This window comes from Corythoichthys intestinalis, chromosome 11 (genome assembly GCF_030265065.1).
Source record: "Corythoichthys intestinalis isolate RoL2023-P3 chromosome 11, ASM3026506v1, whole genome shotgun sequence".
In the NCBI taxonomy this organism is placed as follows: domain Eukaryota; kingdom Metazoa; phylum Chordata; class Actinopteri; order Syngnathiformes; family Syngnathidae; genus Corythoichthys; species Corythoichthys intestinalis.
The window spans coordinates 9,042,005-9,059,622 of record NC_080405.1 but is presented as its reverse complement, the minus strand read 5'-3'; the positions used below and the strand labels follow the sequence as shown (position 1 = coordinate 9,059,622).

Sequence of the window (17,618 nt, the reverse complement as noted above, 5' to 3'; positions counted from 1 at the left end):
TTTTTCACTCAAGTGCCTGATAAAGTAAATTACAGTCGATAATTGGTAGGCAAGTAACGACTTTGCTCAGAATGGATTTGAAAACGATATAGATATCTAATGCTGCAAATTTGCAATTCATAAGGTGCAATATATGAGTAAATAATTAGGCCAGTCATATTATAGCACAAAATTCCAATTAAATAGTTTACACGTACTAGATGCAATGTGTGCTGTTGGCAACTAATGACAGGCTTCATATTCCATTGAAACAACACTAGCACTTTATCACCATGCACAAGCTAGTGGTGAGGCTCTAAGGTATAATTCGGTGCCAGATCAATGTTGAACCAGGTTTACCCAGTTGTTGAATTTTTGGGGTAATTCTGGGGGCAGGTCAAGCTCCGCCCCTGAGAATACATTATGTCATTTATACAAAGTCTTCTATTGGATTTAAGAATTCATTTATTCTCTACATCACTTAACCTATCCAAGGTTGTGGCGTGCTGAGGCCTACTGCTGCTGACTTTAGAGGTGCAAATTGGTCAGCTGTCAGTAGAGCAGTGTTGTTTTCGTCAACAATGACGATAACAAAAAATATTTCATCAACTCTTTTTTTCATGAAGATGACGAGTTGATTACAAACTAAAAACTGTTTTGGGAGACTAAAACATAACAAGATGAATGCCAGTTTTTGTCTGACGAGCCGAGAATGAAACAAAAATGCTCATTAGTTTCCGTCACATGTTCACAATGTAGGACATGTATGTGTAGTTAGCCTGCATCATAGCAGTGTCTGGTTGTGTCTGACTGTGTCTCCAGTCTCTAAGGATGCTTGCACACATGGTAAGTTTTGATTTCTTGGCCAAAGGAAATATGCAATGTTGCTTTAGCCTTTAAAAGTCTGTGCTGCTGAGTGATCATCAAACACTAAATGTAACTCATAGCATTCGCGTTAGCAGTAGGCTAATTCTAATGGCGAGTGTAAAACTCTCGGACAACTTTTTTCACTTACAGTTCGTGACATCCAGGTGGCTATAATTATTTGAAAATAATATACTGTTTTACTGCTGAGTGCATATTATCACCAAGGTGGTGTTGTCCTTGTAGATACATGCTACAATATCAGCTCATCTGTCAATGATGATTCAAAATACTGTAGTTGGAAACCTTTATTAGGGCCCGAGCACTAAGCGTGCGAAGGCCCTATTGTTTTGCAAAGGATTATTATTATTATTATTATTATTATTATTATTATTATTATTATTATTATTCTTTTTTCAGGGCAAATGAAAATGGCCAATTTGGAGGCCTGAACATGCACGAAAAGTCACCAAAATTTGCACAAACGTGCGGCTTTGCGTAAATTTCGATAATCTTGTGTCGTTTTGAAAAAATGTCAAAAAATGGCTCAGTGGCGCCCCCTTGACCCTTAAAATTTTCAAAAAGGCCTCTCCTCTCAGGTTTTCAACGTAGAGCAATGAAATTTGGGGAGTAGATACCTTATGCCTAACTGTTCAAAAAAGCCTCTTGCACCCATATTCCAAATCCAACAGGAAATCGGATATTTTGGATCAAATGTGAAATTTTTATCGGTTCACAGTTTGAGTTTACATTTGGAGGCCTGAACATGCACGAAAACTCACCAAAATTTGCACATACATGCAACTTTGCATAAATTTTGATAATCTACAAAAAAATTTAACAAAATGGCTCAGTGGCGCCCCCTTGAAATTTTAAAAAAGGCCTTTCCTATTAGGTTTTTTCAATGTAGAACGATGAAATTTGGCGAGTCGATACATTGTGCAAAACTGCTCCAAAAAGTCTCTTGCACCCATATTCCAAACCCAACTGGAAGCCAGAAATTTTGGATCAAATGTGAAATTTTATCGATTTACATTTGAGACCTTGTCGCTGAAGAAAATAGTTGGATCGTCTTCAAAATTGGTCAGACTATTCAGGAGACATATGAGATCTTAAGTTTTCAAAATGGTGAGTTTTCACTCAAGGGTCTGACCTGGGCGTGGTCCCAAAGTCGGCCATTTTTGGGCAAAATACCAAATTCAGAAAATGATTAAAAACTCCGTGATACAACGTTCAATCTTTTTCATTTCTAGCATGTATATGAGATATCCCAGCCTGAACACGACTGCATTGAAATATTACCCATTAGGCCTGGCGCCCCCTAGTGGGAACAGGAAATGGCCTTCTTTACGAGACAGGCTCCTCCTCCAAGGGAAAAAAATCTATTGACCTCAAACCTGTTTCAGGGGAGCCTCAAGACATGTGTTCAGGTCCCTGATGAAAAATATTGAGGTTTCGTTGAAGCGGAGAGGTCCAAACTGGAAGTGAAAATGACCGTCAACAATTTGTCTCGCCAAAAATTTTGAACAGTCATAACTCGGCAGATATGCAACATATCTGCGCCAAACTTTCCGTGTTTGTTGAGAGTCATACCCTGAAGGTTCTTGTAGGGGTCATTTGCATCAACTCTACAGTGCCAACTAGTGGCGACAGAAAGAAGTTTTAAAAAAGGCCTTTCCTATTGGGTTTTTTCAACATAGAGCAAGGAAATTTGGGGAGTAGATACCTTATGCAAAACTGCTCCAAAAAGTCTCTTGCACCCATATTCCAAATCCAACAGGAAATCGGGTATTTTGGGTCGAATGTGAAATTTTCATGGGTTCACAGTAAGAGTTTACATTTGGAGGCTTGAATATGCATAAAAACTCACCAAAATTTGCACATACATGCGGCTTTGGATAACGTTCGATAATCTTGCAACGTTACGAAACAATTTAACAAAATGGCTCAGTGGCGCCCCCTTGAAATTTTCAAAAAGGCCTCTCCATTTAGGTTTTTCTAACATAGAGTGATGAAATTTGGAGAGTCAAAACTTTGTACAAAACTGCTCCAAAAAGTCTCTTGCACACACATTCCAAATCCTACAGGAAATCGGGTATTTTGGATTGAATGTGAACTTTTTATCGATTTACAGTGTGCACATTTTACACCTTGGCACCTAGGGAATTAGTTTGATCATTCTCAAAATTGGTGAGACTGTTCATGAGGCATATGAAATCTTAAGTTATAAAAATGGTGTGTTTTCATTCACGGGCCTGACCTGGGCGGGGCGCCAAATTCTTCCATTTTTTCGCCAAAACACCGAATTCGGAAAATGACTGATAACTCCCTCATACAACGTTCAATCTATTTTAAATCTGGCATGTGTGTGAGGTATACCAGCCTGAGCAGGACTGGATTGAAAATTTACCATTTGTGCCTGGCGCCTCCTAGTGGGAACAGGAAATGCCCTTTTTTACGGGACACACTCCTCCTCTAAAGGGAAAAAATCAATCTACTTCAAACCTGCATAAGGGAAACCTTAAGACCTGTCTTCAGGTGCCTGATGAAAAATATTGAAGTTTCGTTGAAGCGGAGGGGTCCAAACAGGAAAGTGAAAATGACTGTCAACAATTTTTCTCTCCAAAAACTTTGAACAGTCATAACTCGGCAGATATACAAGATATCTGCGCCAAACTTCCCGTGCTTGTTGAGAGTCATACCCTGAAGGGCCTTGTAGGGGTCATTTGCATCAACCCTACAGCGCCAACTAGTGGCGATATAAAGTCACTCGTTTTTACAAAACATGTCCAGTTCTTTTCATGTTGGTCATTGTAGTTTCAAGACCTATTAAAATACTTTTTTACGGCCCATGTCCACGTGTCTCTGTCTGTTGCCGTGACGACCCTTTGTTCGCCATTTAAAGGAAATATTTTTTTTCAGAGACTCAGGGAGCTTATAGAGCCACAATAGTTGGCACACTTGGTCGAATTGGCCCAGTTAGAAGATTAATTTTGGTTTTGAATAAGGGCTTGGCTGCACAGCTCAGTAGTGGCTCCTTTTTTGTAGTACTCTCTCCAATAGGGGTTTTTATCTCTTGGGTGTGGGAATGTAAATAGGCGACTTTCGAGCATGTTAGGTTCTAATGAGATGATTAGAGAGGAGGATCTGCCACCACCCTGACCTGCACACAGTCCGAGTTGCGTGACGTCCGAGTTGCGCTAGATTGCGAGGGCCCGTTCAGTCCTGCTTGCAGGCCTAGTTTATTTATTTTTTGAGTATTTTTAAAAAAGATTTACAGCCGAAAACACTTTTAGTAAACTTCGAAAATGGGTCCTGAGCTTTCGTCAACAAAATTTAGACAACTAGACAAAAACATTTTCAGATGACTAAAATATGACTAAGACTAATAAGTATTATTGTCCAAAAGACTAACACGAAAATTAAAAGCTCTGCCAAAACAACACTGCAGTAGAGACAGACAGACTCAAATTCTAACTGCCACTGAGGGAAAATTCAACCTATGCTGCCTGCAAGTTAGGTGATTTCCCCACAGGCTAGAGTTTATTCTTAACTGATTTTTTTCTCTAAATCCGAGTGAATACTTTTTACCAGTGCCATGGACTATGCTATTTTGGATTTAGGGAAATGAACATTTTTATAGTGACTGAAATAGAAAATATCCTCAAGCATCATATTAGTGCATACAGTATGTTTTGCACCAACATTTTAAGTCACGTAAGGTTCCGTGTCGATACAGTATATCACAAATGCTCAACACACTGCCCACCGTGTTTGGTGCAGGCTCCCAGTAAATTGACAACATTGAGATGAGGACCCAGGTGACTCATAATCTTCAACTCTGACATCAGGGCTTGAGTCTCACTCCTTCTGGCTGTTGCTGGTCAAAGACAAAGAGAAAGAGAGACATTTCTGATTTTGCGTGGAAGCACACACGTCTTAGTGGAATGTTGGCTGAATGTCAAAACAGGCTGGCAAAGAAACTAAAGCTCAGCTGAGAGCGGCTGCTCTGTAGCAGGCAAGCCCCCATCTTAATACATTGTGATGCTTTAAAATGCGTTCCTTACATTTCAGCATTTTCACGGCCACTTTTGTGCTGGACTGGGAATGAGCAAGACCATACGCCGTAGCTTCGACCACCCTGCCAAAAGCACCCGAACCAAGAGTACGGCCTGAAACATAATGATGGAATCAGTAAGAGAGAGAGAAAAAAAAAACTGAATCTGAGATTGATGCCATCTACAGTAAAAGTAATATAAAATCATACAAATCTGACAGTTACAATTAAAAAAAAAAAAAGAATACACATAGAATATAAAGTACATAAGCTTTTAAGTAAAAACAAGTACAGTTAAGTAAAGACAAAAGCATTCACAAACACTGAACACTGAAAAGCATTCTCTAATAAAACTCTAAAAAGCATCCCCAACATTATTACTGCACCTTTTACCCACTGTATCAATCTGTCTCTACTCTCTGTAGTGGTGCCACAAATGGCAAAACTTGCACGAATCATACCAGTCTTTAAATCTGGGGATAAAAACTATCTGTGCAATTACCGAACGATATCAATTCTGCCTACTCTCCCCAAGGTTCTGGAAAGAGTAGTCTCCAACAAACTCAATAACTATCTTAGATAGCTGAAAACATCAAAGATGACATATACGGCAGTACTCAACTTAACGGATAAAATCTTCGATGCAATTGACAAAGGTGACTACGGAGTTTGCATTTTTCTGGACCTGTCTAGAGCTTTTGACACCATTAGGACTCATATTTTAATTAGTTCCGTAGCTAATTGTCTAGAAGACATTAATATTTCCTCATTAATAATGAGTCATCATACAAACCCATCAACGGTGGAGTCCCGCAGGGTTCCATCTTAGGCACCATTCCTCTTCAACTTGTATCAATGACTTTGTTAATTCCACATACTTCTTACACGAAATATTATTTGCTGATAATATGAACTTGTTTTTTCATCATAATAATCCAAATACACTTGAGCAAATCATAAATAGTGAGTTAGTGAAAATAGACACATGGTTCTAATGTAATAAACTCTATTAATAAAACAAACTACATTGTGTTAGGCTCCTATTTAAAAAAGACATGAAACAAATCTGCCCAAAAATAAACGAAGAAAACATTGCAAGTCTGCTCAACACCTTAATTACCTTAAGTGCCTTAAAGGCGTACCGCACGCATGCTATTTTTAGACCGTGACGTTGCATCGTAAAGCGGAGGTAAAGCAGCAGTGGGACATTATAGACACACCCTCACATAGAAACAATGTTAATTCTGCTACTTTTCTCCGGCAATCGCTCAAAAGCGAACATGCCGATCACACATTGCTTTCTTGAAACTTGTAGAAACGACTCTAGACATTACGACACATGAAGGATGTTTTTTTCCATACGTTTCCCGAAACCAAAAACTCGGAGGAAAAAATGTGAAGATTGAATCAACTTGCGCGGACTTTTAATGACAGCTCGGTGAATCAATTCACATTTCATACGCAGTAAACATTTTGTATGCGTGGTCTTTCAGAAGACAAAGAGGTAAGCCATTTTGATATTTTTAACGTATTTTTTAGCATGTCGTTGTGCCGTGATGCTTCTGTCTGACAATGAATGACCTGAAAAGAATTAAAATGGTATCTGACTGCTACTGTTACCTTTTCTGTTTTAAAAAAACAAAAAACAAAAACAAAAAAAAAACCTTTAGTAAAGGAGAAGTGTAAATAAATTGTGAATTAACATTTGTTATCAATGAAAAAATTAAAAGTGTTCGTTGGCTGTCACTGAGCAGCATTTGTGATCTGTACACAAAACAATATAACAATATAAATTACCCCCAAGAACGGTCAGAGACGTAGTACAACCAGAGGATGTATATAAGAAAGACAGGGCTGGTGGTAAAGGATAGCTTGTTGAAACAGGAGAGTGTCAGGAGAGTGTCAATTTCAGTCAAGTAAGAAACAGGTGTCGATAAAAAAGCTAAGGCTATGCTAAGGTTGGCTCATTTTTTTCGTCTTTTTCAGCCCTCAACACTCAAGCCATCTCTTTAACTGAACATTTTTATGTTCTTCAAAATCTTTGCAAGTGAATTTGGCAGCAGAGACATCGTTTTCCGAGAGAATTGGTAGGTTTAGCTCTGTAAATATCTCCTCCGTACACGATTTCCATTCATTTCCTATTGGGGACAAACGGAGGCGTGTCCTCCCTTAGCAACAGTAGCTAACGTTATGAATATTAATAAGCGGAAGTGACGTGTTGCTTGTGGTACGCCATTTTAAAAGACATGCTGTTGATCTCACAACTAAACTATCGAAATATGCCGCTCTTTTCATCAAATTGAGACATTATTTCCCACTCTTTGCACTCCTCATTGTGTACAAATCTTTATTTGAATTTCATTTGCAATACTGTAATATCATATTGTGCAATACATTTCCAACCTATTTAAATAAGCTTACTCTTACTATACTCGCCCTAACATGGTCTGAGTTTAACGCTCCCACTGAATAATTTTTTTGATTTGAAATGATTTGCAACATGAAAATGGCATGAATAAATGCTTAAAGACAACGGCAAAGACGTTAACAGTAAGAGAGCGGCGTGCCGTTGAGTTGTGGGCACTGGGCAGCCACATGGCAGGATGTGTCTGAGGAGAACTTTGCTACATGTCCGTCCATGATCAAACCTAAGCAAATATGCCTTTCTTTATTGAAAGTTTGTAGTGTTCACTTTGGAACCGCTGCAGAACTGTTTATTTTTTGCATTCCTGGACAGTTATGAGATGAAGAACAAGTTTGTATTTCTTGTGTATGCTAATATTATTTGTGTTTAAATTTGCTTATAAAATCCACTTATTCTGGAAGTTTTCGAAATGTTTCTTTAGCAGTTTTTGGAAACAAAGGTTTGAATCGAACGTTGTATCACCTGAACCAATACATATGCCCACCTCCTTAAAACTGGGAAAAAAAGATTGAATTCCCTTGTTTTCAGTGTAAATCTACTAAAAATAAGTGAAATTATCTTCCAGTGCTTCAAGTAAATTTTACTCAGATTTCTTGAACGAAGAAAACTAGCCAGCTGAAAACGTAATAAACTTTACTTATTAAGCTTATTTTAAGCAAAACTTACTTATTTTAAGCAAAAAAAAAAAAGTTAATATATTTCTTATTAAAAAAAACTTGTCAGAAATGTTCTTAATTCAAGATTCGATATTGTTCAAAAGTCAAAACATTATTTGAAAGCATGTTTTTCTTCACACATTAATCTGTTAACTAGCCTTTTAACACCCTAAACAAGATGGGAGAAAATTATTCGACTAGATTTAAGAAAAAATATCAGATAAAGACGTTATAAATTTGCAGTATTTTATTTTGCATGCATCATTTAGCCTTTCAATTATTTAGGTTCATATTGGTGAGAAATGTAGCTCTGACCCCAGTTCACCTGTTTCGTTTTATCAATCTCCCGTCCTCAGCAAAAAGTGTACATGCAGGTTATTCTGTTATATCGTCCCTACCAATATTGAGACCGAACCTACGCCCCGGTTCATACCACAGGTCTTAATGCACAATTCCGATTTTTTGTCATATCCGTTTTTTCGATGTGCCCGTTCAGACTGCCTTTGTCCATTGAGTCCGTTCAAGTATCAGGCATGTGCAGTATTTTGCAGTCTGAGATGCGCTGCGCAAACTGAACCACATTCGCAGGAGCATCAAAACAAATTGGCTGGCTCAACGTCATTCTAGGGTGATCATATTTGGATTTCCAAAAAGAGATCATATTTGGATTTTCAAAAAGAGGACACAATTAACATACATAAATAATCCCTGTTTAGTCTTATATTCAAAGTTTATATAGCATGCTGTGCGTGCCTGTCGCACACATATACGGACAGTTTCCCTCGAGTCTCGGCCATGTAAGCAATCTTGAAATTCTGCTCATTTGGAGCACAGAAAGAAAACCGAGCATCCGAGCTTATCCTCCAACCCGCTCCCCCCATTTTATTTTTTTTATGACTGTTGTCAAGCTCGCCTCTTCCCTAAAATTTGCGTTCAAGCAAGGCGCTAACGCTAATGCACAGCTCCATCGCTAACGTAGCACTCTGTCGCTCTTTGCCGACGCAATTGCTGCATGAATTCCGATTTGGTGGACTTGACCGTTCAGACTGCAGACACATTCTGGAAAAATGTGGCCCAGATCGGATTTAAACCACATACGATCGAATTTGAAAGGGTCCACTTTTTTGCAACCTCTCCTGCTCAGACTGTCACGTTAATGCCTGACTCGAGTTGGAAAAACACGAAAAAAATCGGATTTGTGCATTAAGACCTGCGGTATGAACCTAGCCTAGATGACCTCATTCCAATCTGTACTCCTCAGCAGAACTATACTACCAGGGGCGAAAAAATCAAATCACTGGCAAAAAAGGCTAAGGTGCACAAGCTTTAGCATTGTATGTAGAGGACCACAGATCTGGAACAAACTTGATGAAACGCTGAAAATGTCACATTCCACCTCCGTCTTGAAGAAAAAACTCAAAGCTAAACTCCTAGCAATGTATGCCTAATATGCTGATTCTTTTTTAACACTAGTTCTGTACCTCAATTTAATTCCAGTGTAACCTGAATGTTAAATTGTGTGTATGTGTATGCTGTCCATATTTATAAAGATATCAGGCCAATATCTTATATTTGTGGAGAACTGGGCCCCCTCCTAAAAACTCAAAATAGCTTCCTTGTAGTGTCTTTTTCGCACATCTAATTGTATAAACATATACTGCATCTATTTGTATATACCATGTATTGTATGCTTCATTGATGTGTCACTAAACTAAACTAAACTAAACTAAACTAAACTAAACTAAACTAAACTAAACTAAACTAAACTAAACTAAACTAAACTGACAAATCTAATTCTTAAAATTATGAACAAAAATTATGACTATGTTATTATTATTATTACTATGACATATAACAAAATAAAGTCATTCATTCATTAAATTAGTTTGACTTTATCAAAGTGAGGACAAATGAAGGCAAATCTTTCCTAAAACTTCCATTAATGTATTATTTTCCTGTAAAACCACTTTATTGTTCAGAAACGTTTTGTTGTTGTTGTTATCATTATTATTATCATTTGTGATGACACTAATGCATTTGTAAAATTGATGATTATTTGATAGTGACAATGCAGTGTATTTCCTGAGATTATTCAAGGCTCATTTTGGCCAATAATAAACTGGCCTTTCTTTCGATTTCAGCGACTAATGAGTGTACAAACGACTTTATGAATATTGGCCTCTACACATTGGGGACTCACCCAACACCAGGTTGTCTCTGGGCATCTCCCAAGTGAGGTCATATGGCAAATGGATGGGGTCCACATAAATGTACTCATGACCGTCCTGGCTTACTGACTCGATGACCTTCCAGCGGATCTCATAGCGAGGTTTCTGACCACACATGCAAGCAGAATTGTAACTGACTCTGCTGAGATATGAGACATCTGCACAATAAGTCTCATTAGTTTGTGTCTCACCTTCCTCCACACTGCAATGAGGATGATTATGGATAGGATGATGATGACCACCAAGGCCAGGACTGCAGCCAACACTGCCACCTGGGAGAACAGCGCTGCACAACAAGCAACACATAGCAAAATTAATAGCGATTCCTGTGGAAGGCCATCATTCTATGGAAGTAGATTTGTGTCTTTATTATTAAATTAAAAAAAAAAAAAAAAAAAAAAAAGTTGCTTCAATCAATCCAAAAAAAAAAAAAAAAAAATCAGTCAGAGAAAAAAAGGTTTGAATGTGAAAAAATATTTGAGACTCAGAAATTTGCATTTGAACACAATGTTTTTATGGAAACTGTTTTCTTTGATTGAAGTAATCCTTTTTGTGTTTGGGCCATATTATGTGTAGGACATTTGTGTCTAAATCATTCAATCTCAGAAAAAAATGCTTCAATCAAAAAAATATTTGCAAAAATAAAATTGCCCTTCCCTAAATATATATTGAAGTGTCACTTTTTTTGGAGAGCAAAATGTCATATCTGTATGCCTTCTCAGTTGTTTTTTCTTTCCAGCATCTGATTCAGCTGGATGGGCGGGGCCGTGGCCGCACACCTGTGGCGCATTAGGAGCGCTCACTATTTAAGGACTCCTGTCACCGTCTGCGAGTGTCGGACTATTGCATATGCTTGTTCCTGCCTTGCTTACCGCTGTGTGCTCATCGTCATCCTCGGTGCCTTGCGACGTTCTTCGGTCGTGTTCTGCTTTGATCTTATTTACTTTTGTGCTCTTCTGGATTTTGTAGTTAGGATTTTGTACTCTGTTATATTCACGCCATCTTGGGTGCTCTTTTAGTTATACTTGTTATATCCGCGTTTTCTAGCGTGCTCCCTAAGTTGTACTTGTTATATCCGCGTTTTCTAGCGTGCTCCCTAAGTTGTACTTGTTATATCCGCGTTTTCTAGCGTGCGCCCTAAGTTGTACTTGTTATATCCGCGTTTTCTAGTGTGCGTCCTAAGTTGTACTTGTTATATCCGCGTTTTCTAGCGTGCGTCCTAAGTTGTACTTGTTATATCCGCGTTTTCTAGCGTGCGCCCTTTGTTATACTAATTAAACACAAACATTTGCTCTATTGATCTCCTGGTCTGTGTTTTTGGATCCACATTAACGGCTTGCCGTCATAACAGAATAGTCCGACCATGGATCCCACAGACTCGGAGGGTATTCGCCACGCGCTTGCCGGTCATGGTCATATGATCAGCAAGCATAAACAATCGTTAAATGAACTAGTGAACGTGATCACCGCGCTAACCACTAGAATTGAAAATATGGCCCCACCTGCACAGTCCGGTGGCGTAGGTAACGCTGCCGCGGCGCCCGATCACTCCGCCCCGTCTCCGGTTGTTCCACCGGCTGCTTTCCGGGAGCCGGTGTTGCCACACCCCCATCGTTACGAGGGAGAACCCGGCGCTTGTCGACAATTTCTGCACCAGTGCTCCCTTGTATTTGACCAGCAGCCATATACGTTCGCGAGTGACAGGTCCCGTGTAGCGTATACCATGAGTCTCCTCGCCGGTAAAGCGGCCACTTGGGCAATGGCGGTAAGCAACGCTAATCCCGCAATCCGTCAGTCATTCGAGACTTTTAAAACAGAGTTTGTGAGAGTGTTTGATCACCCGGTTAGAGGCAAGGAGGCAGGCAGCCACCTGCTGGATTTTTTTCAAGGCGAGCTTAGCGTGGCGGACTACTCCATCCAATTCCGCATTTTGGCCGCGGAGTGCGGTTACGACGAGGCGGCGCTGTGTGGAATTTTTCGGAGGGGGCTGTCGTCTGCGGTGAAGGACGAGTTGGCGGCCCGGGAGGATTCTTCGGGCCTGGAAGACCTTATCTCCTTGTCCGTGAAGTTGGACAATCGATTGAAGGAGCGCGAGAGGGAACGAGCCTTGGAGCAGCGGGGTCGTCGTGGGTCGTCATCGCGGTACGGTCCGGCAACGTTACGTGCAGACGGCTTCGTCGAATCACCATCAACCTCTACGCCGGCGCGGAGTCCGGTCCTGGCGGGGGAGGAGCCAATGCAACTCGGCAGCGGTCGTCTTTCTACGGAGGAGCGGCGGAGACGGATGAGGGCGGGCTTATGTCTTTACTGTGGCTTGCCTGTGACGCGATCTCTTCACGTCGTCCTGGATCTTTGGCCCCTGGGGTTCCTCTCGCCAGAGGGGGGACCAGGTTCGTACATTATGGCAATCAGTCAAATGATTTGCCTCGCAACGAGTCGATTGAACTAAAACAAACTCGAGGTGAAATGAGACTGCAATTGCCGGGAGAGGTTTCGCATGGGGGGGTTAATTTTAGGTTCACTGCTTTAATAGATTCAGGGGCAGATGAATGTTTTATAGACCAGAGTGTTGTTGATGCTCTTAAATGCCCATTAATAAGACTCTCTACTCCTAAAAAGGTTCTAGATCTCGATGGGCGACCCCTGGCGGACGTAAGATTTATAACGCCCCCGCTTAAAACAAAGCTGTCCGGAAACCATTTTGAGGTTCGTAGCTTCTTGGTTATGCCATGTAAATCGTCTTCGGTTGTGCTAGGGCTCCCCTGGCTAAAGATGCATAACCCTAATATTGACTGGACTAAAACACAAGTAGTGACTTGGAGTTCCTTCTGTTACGCGCACTGCTTACGCTCGGCGTGCCTACTTCCGGATCAAGCCCAAACAGTTGCCGAGCCTGTAAATTTAGTAAATGTTCCTGCCGAGTACCATGATCTCGAACAGGTTTTTAGTATAGACCAGGCTAAGACCCTGCCTCCGCACCGCCCTTACGACTGCGCCATTGACTTGCAGCCCAATGCCCCACTACCTAACTCGAGGTTATATCAAATTTCTAAACCTGAGCAGGAGGCTATGAGAGATTATATAACCTCTTCCTTGGCTACTGGCCTAATTCGCCCTTCGTCCTCACCGTTGGGAGCAGGGTTTTTTTTCGTTGGCAAAAAAGATGGGGGTCTTCGGCCGTGCATTGACGACCGGGGCCTTAATGAGATTACTGTTAAAAACAAATATCCGCTGCCATTATTAGATTCGGCCTTCGCACCGTTAAAGTCAGCCACCATATATACCAAGTTAGACTTGCGCAGCGCTTACCACTTGGTTAGGATTCGGGATGGAGATGAGTGGAAAACCGCTTTCAAAACCCCGCTCGGACATTTTGAATACCTAGTCATGCCTTTTGGTCTGACTAATGCACCCGCTGTTTTCCAGAGCCTCATAAATGATGTGCTTCGTGACATGCTAAATGTCTTCTGTTTTGTTTATTTAGATGACATCTTAATATTTTCTAGAAACTTGCAGGAACACCGCCAACATGTCCGCATGGTCCTCCAAAGGCTTCTGGAAAATAGGCTGTTTGTCAAGGCCGAGAAGTGCGAGTTCCACCGCGGGTCAATGCAATTTCTTGGTTTCATCGTCGAAAAAGGGCAATTACGGCCTGACCCAGCCAAAATTCAGGCAGTTGCAGATTGGCCAACACCCACTTCACGTAAGCAGTTACAAAGGTTCCTCGGGTTTGCCAATTTTTATAGGCGTTTTATCCAGAACTATAGTATGAGGGCCGAGCCCCTTACCAGGTTGACCTCTAATAAACGCCCGTTTGTGTGGTCCTCTGTGGCAGAAGCCGCTTTTGTAGGTCTTAAAAGGGCATTCACTAGCTCACCTGTCCTTGTTCACCCTGACTCAGATCTTCCTTTTGTGGTCGAGGTTGATGCGTCGAGTTCCGGAGTGGGGGCCATCCTATCCCAGAGGTCTGCAGTCGACCAGAGACTACACCCCTGCGCATTCTACTCCCACCGCCTCACCCCCGCGGAGGCAAATTATGACGTCGGCAACAGGGAGCTGCTCGCTATAGTTCAGGCTTTACAGGAATGGAGGCACTGGTTGGAGGGGACGGAGGTGCCGTTCCAAATACTCACCGACCATAAGAATTTGGAGTACCTCCGGGCTGCCAAGCGCCTCAACACACGCCAGGCCCGTTGGGCGCTGTTCCTGACACGTTTCAACTATGTGATTACTTACCGTCCGGGATCACGCAACGGGAAACCCGATGCCTTGTCAAGAATTCATGAACCGGTGGAGGAAATGTCTTCAGAGGAGCCTGTTGTTCCAGAGAACCTGATCATCGGCGCACTCCGATGGGAGGTTGAGCGGCTAGTGGAAGACTCTCTACGGGGTGTTAGGGTGCCCGGAGGCTGCCCTGCTGGCAAACTTTTTGTTCCGGACGCTCAGCGTGCAGGAGTGCTAAAGTGGGGGCACACCTCGAAGTTCGCCTGCCACCCGGGTGTGTCCCGCACGTTCTTCCTCATTTCCCAGAGGTTTTGGTGGCCGGGTATGCGAAAGGACGTCATGGACTACATTTCTGCGTGTTCCATCTGCGCTCGGGGCAAATCGGCCCATCAAGCTCCACCAGGACTTCTGCGTCCGTTGCCTGTTCCATCTCGTCCTTGGTCCCATGTTGCACTCGATTTTATTACTGGCCTTCCACGCTCAAGGGGATATTCCGTCATCTTGACAGTGATTGACCGATTCTCCAAGATGGCGCACTTCGTCGCTCTCCCCAAGTTGCCTTCAGCTCTGGAGACCGCTGACCTGCTGGTAACACACGTTTTTCGAACCCATGGCATTCCGTCTGACCTAGTTTCTGACAGGGGACCCCAGTTTGTGTCTCGGGTTTGGAGAGCATTCTGCAAAGCTCTGGGGGCCACGTCAAGTATGTCTTCCGGCTACCACCCACAGTCCAACGGACAGACAGAACGGGTCAACCAGGAGCTGGAGGCTGCCCTCCGTTGCGTTTGCCAACTGCATCCGGCCTCCTGGGCCTCACACCTGCCTTGGGTGGAATATGCCCACAACACCCTCATTAGCTCAGCCACTGGGAGGTCGCCTTTTATGTCAGCATACGGGTTCCAACCGCCACTGTTCCCTTCTCAGGAAGCCGAGGTCGTCGTGCCGTCCGTCCAAGTGCACCTGCGGAGGGCCCATAGAGTCTGGAGGGACGCTAGGGCTGCACTAGTCCGCACTGCAGCCCGCAACCGCCTGATTGCTGACCGCCACAGAAGACCCGCTCCGGCCTATCGTCCGGGCCAGATGGTCTGGTTATCAACGCGGGATTTGAACCTTGCTGGGACTTCCAAGAAGTTGGGCCCTAGGTTCGTGGGCCCTTTTGCTGTGGACTCTGTGGTGAACCCCGTCGCGGTCAGGCTACAGCTTCCCGGTTCAATGAAGATCCACCCAGTCTTCCACGTGTCTCTGCTCAAGCCGGTCTCCACTAGCCCCCTGAACCCTCCACCAGTGCCTCCTCCTGCCCCTCGCGTGGTTGACGGTGGGCCGGTATATATGGTGCGTACTATTCTCGATTCTAGGAGGCGGGGAAGGGGGGTGCAGTACCTGGTCGACTGGGAAGGTTATGGCCCTGAGGAGCGCCAATGGGTCCCCCGCTCCTGGATCCTCGATCCATCGCTCCCTTCATCCCTCGAAACCAGGTGGTCCGCCAGGGGGCGTCCGTTGAGGGGGGGGTTCTGTCATATCTGTATGCCTTCTCAGTTGTTTTTTCTTTCCAGCATCTGATTCAGCTGGATGGGCGGGGCCGTGGCCGCACACCTGTGGCGCATTAGGAGCGCTCACTATTTAAGGACTCCTGTCACCGTCTGCGAGTGTCGGACTATTGCATATGCTTGTTCCTGCCTTGCTTACCGCTGTGTGCTCATCGTCATCCTCGGTGCCTTCCGACGTTCTTCGGTCGTGTTCTGGTTTGATCTTATTTACTTTTGTGCTCTTCTGGATTTTGTAGTTAGGATTTTGTACTCTGTTATATTCACGCCATCTTGGGTGCTCTTTTAGTTATACTTGTTATATCCGCGTTTTCTAGCGTGCTCCCTAAGTTGTACTTGTTATATCCGCGTTTTCTAGCGTGCTCCCTAAGTTGTACTTGTTATATCCGCGTTTTCTAGCGTGCGCCCTAAGTTGTACTTGTTATATCCGCGTTTTCTAGCGTGCGCCCTAAGATGTACTTGTTATATCCGCGTTTTCTAGCGTGCGTCCTAAGTTGTACTTGTTATATCCGCGTTTTCTAGCGTGCGTCCTAAGTTGTACTTGTTATATCCGCGTTTTCTAGCGTGCGCCCTTTGTTATACTAATTAAACACAAACATTTGCTCTATTGATCTCCTGGTCTGTGTTTTTGGATCCACATTAACGGCTTGCCGTCATAACACAAAAAGTTTTGAATTCATTTTGTATTTGAAGTACTATAAGTTTTGAACGCACTTTTTTTTTTTTGAAGTAGAAAAAGTTTTGATTGAATCATTTTGACACAAAGATCCAACTTCACCGCTACTTCTGACCTGTTTGAGTGACAGGTGACTATGCCAATGGCATAAAAGCATGAGGAAGCAAGAATAATGGCCACCAGGTCTCCAGCCAGCCATCGGACTCGGAAGAAAGCGGTTTGATTTTTTGATAAAGACACAAATGTCCTAGCCAAAATGTGGCCCGAATGCAAAACAACATTACTTCAATTAAAAAAAAAACCTTCAACTTCAAAAACTTCAAACTTAAAAAAAAAAAAAAAAAAAAAAACTGAAAAATCGTTTTAAAATGTTTTTTTTTTTTTTTTTTTTTAGTTCAAATTTATTTTTGCATTCAAGCACATTATTTTAATTGAGGTGACTTTTTTTAAAATTGAAAATATATGTTTTGATAGAAGGGACTTTTTTTTTTTTTTTTTTTTTTAAACTTTTTTTGGACTGAATAATAAAGACACAAATCTACCTCCATATCATTCTTTGATATCCTACAAATTTCTCATTGTATTCTTTTTGTCCACTCTGGTTAGACAGTTTGGACCAGGGGCTGCTTTCAGAAAAAGCATGCAAGGGCCAACTTGAAATCCTTCCACTTTTGTTAAACAGAGGAATCGGAATTGTGTGTTTAAAATGTATTCATTTAAAGTCTGAACTCATTGGCTCATTGAATCGAATGATCGCTGCAAACCCCCCCTTGTAAAATGGATTTGATGTCAATGCCAGTGAATGAGTCAAGGGCTTTACACTACTAAAACAAACTTTGCAGAACAAAGAGAAACTGGCCAGCGACAGCAAAAAGAAATAAAATAAAAAGTAGATGATGAGATGTTTATTTATGTAAAACAATACTGAAGCTTCCTGAACTTCCTTCCCCCCACCTTCCTGACCC

At 42.3% G+C, this 17,618-nt stretch overlaps 1 protein-coding gene across 3 annotated transcripts in view; it reads right to left on the bottom strand.

Annotated features, from left to right (window-relative positions):
* The window catches only part of pdgfrb (platelet-derived growth factor receptor, beta polypeptide), a 125,882-nt gene that overhangs the window by 41,049 nt on the left and 67,215 nt on the right, over positions 1–17,618 (bottom strand). For all 3 annotated transcript variants that reach the window (XM_057849678.1, XM_057849679.1, XM_057849677.1), the window contains 4 exons: positions 10,401–10,495; positions 10,182–10,314; positions 4,911–5,015; positions 4,613–4,723 (listed from right to left, as the gene is read on the bottom strand). In XM_057849678.1, coding sequence (XP_057705661.1) covers positions 4,613–4,723; positions 4,911–5,015; positions 10,182–10,314; positions 10,401–10,495 — 444 coding nt within the window. The remainder of the gene's footprint in view (positions 1–4,612; positions 4,724–4,910; positions 5,016–10,181; positions 10,315–10,400; positions 10,496–17,618) is intronic.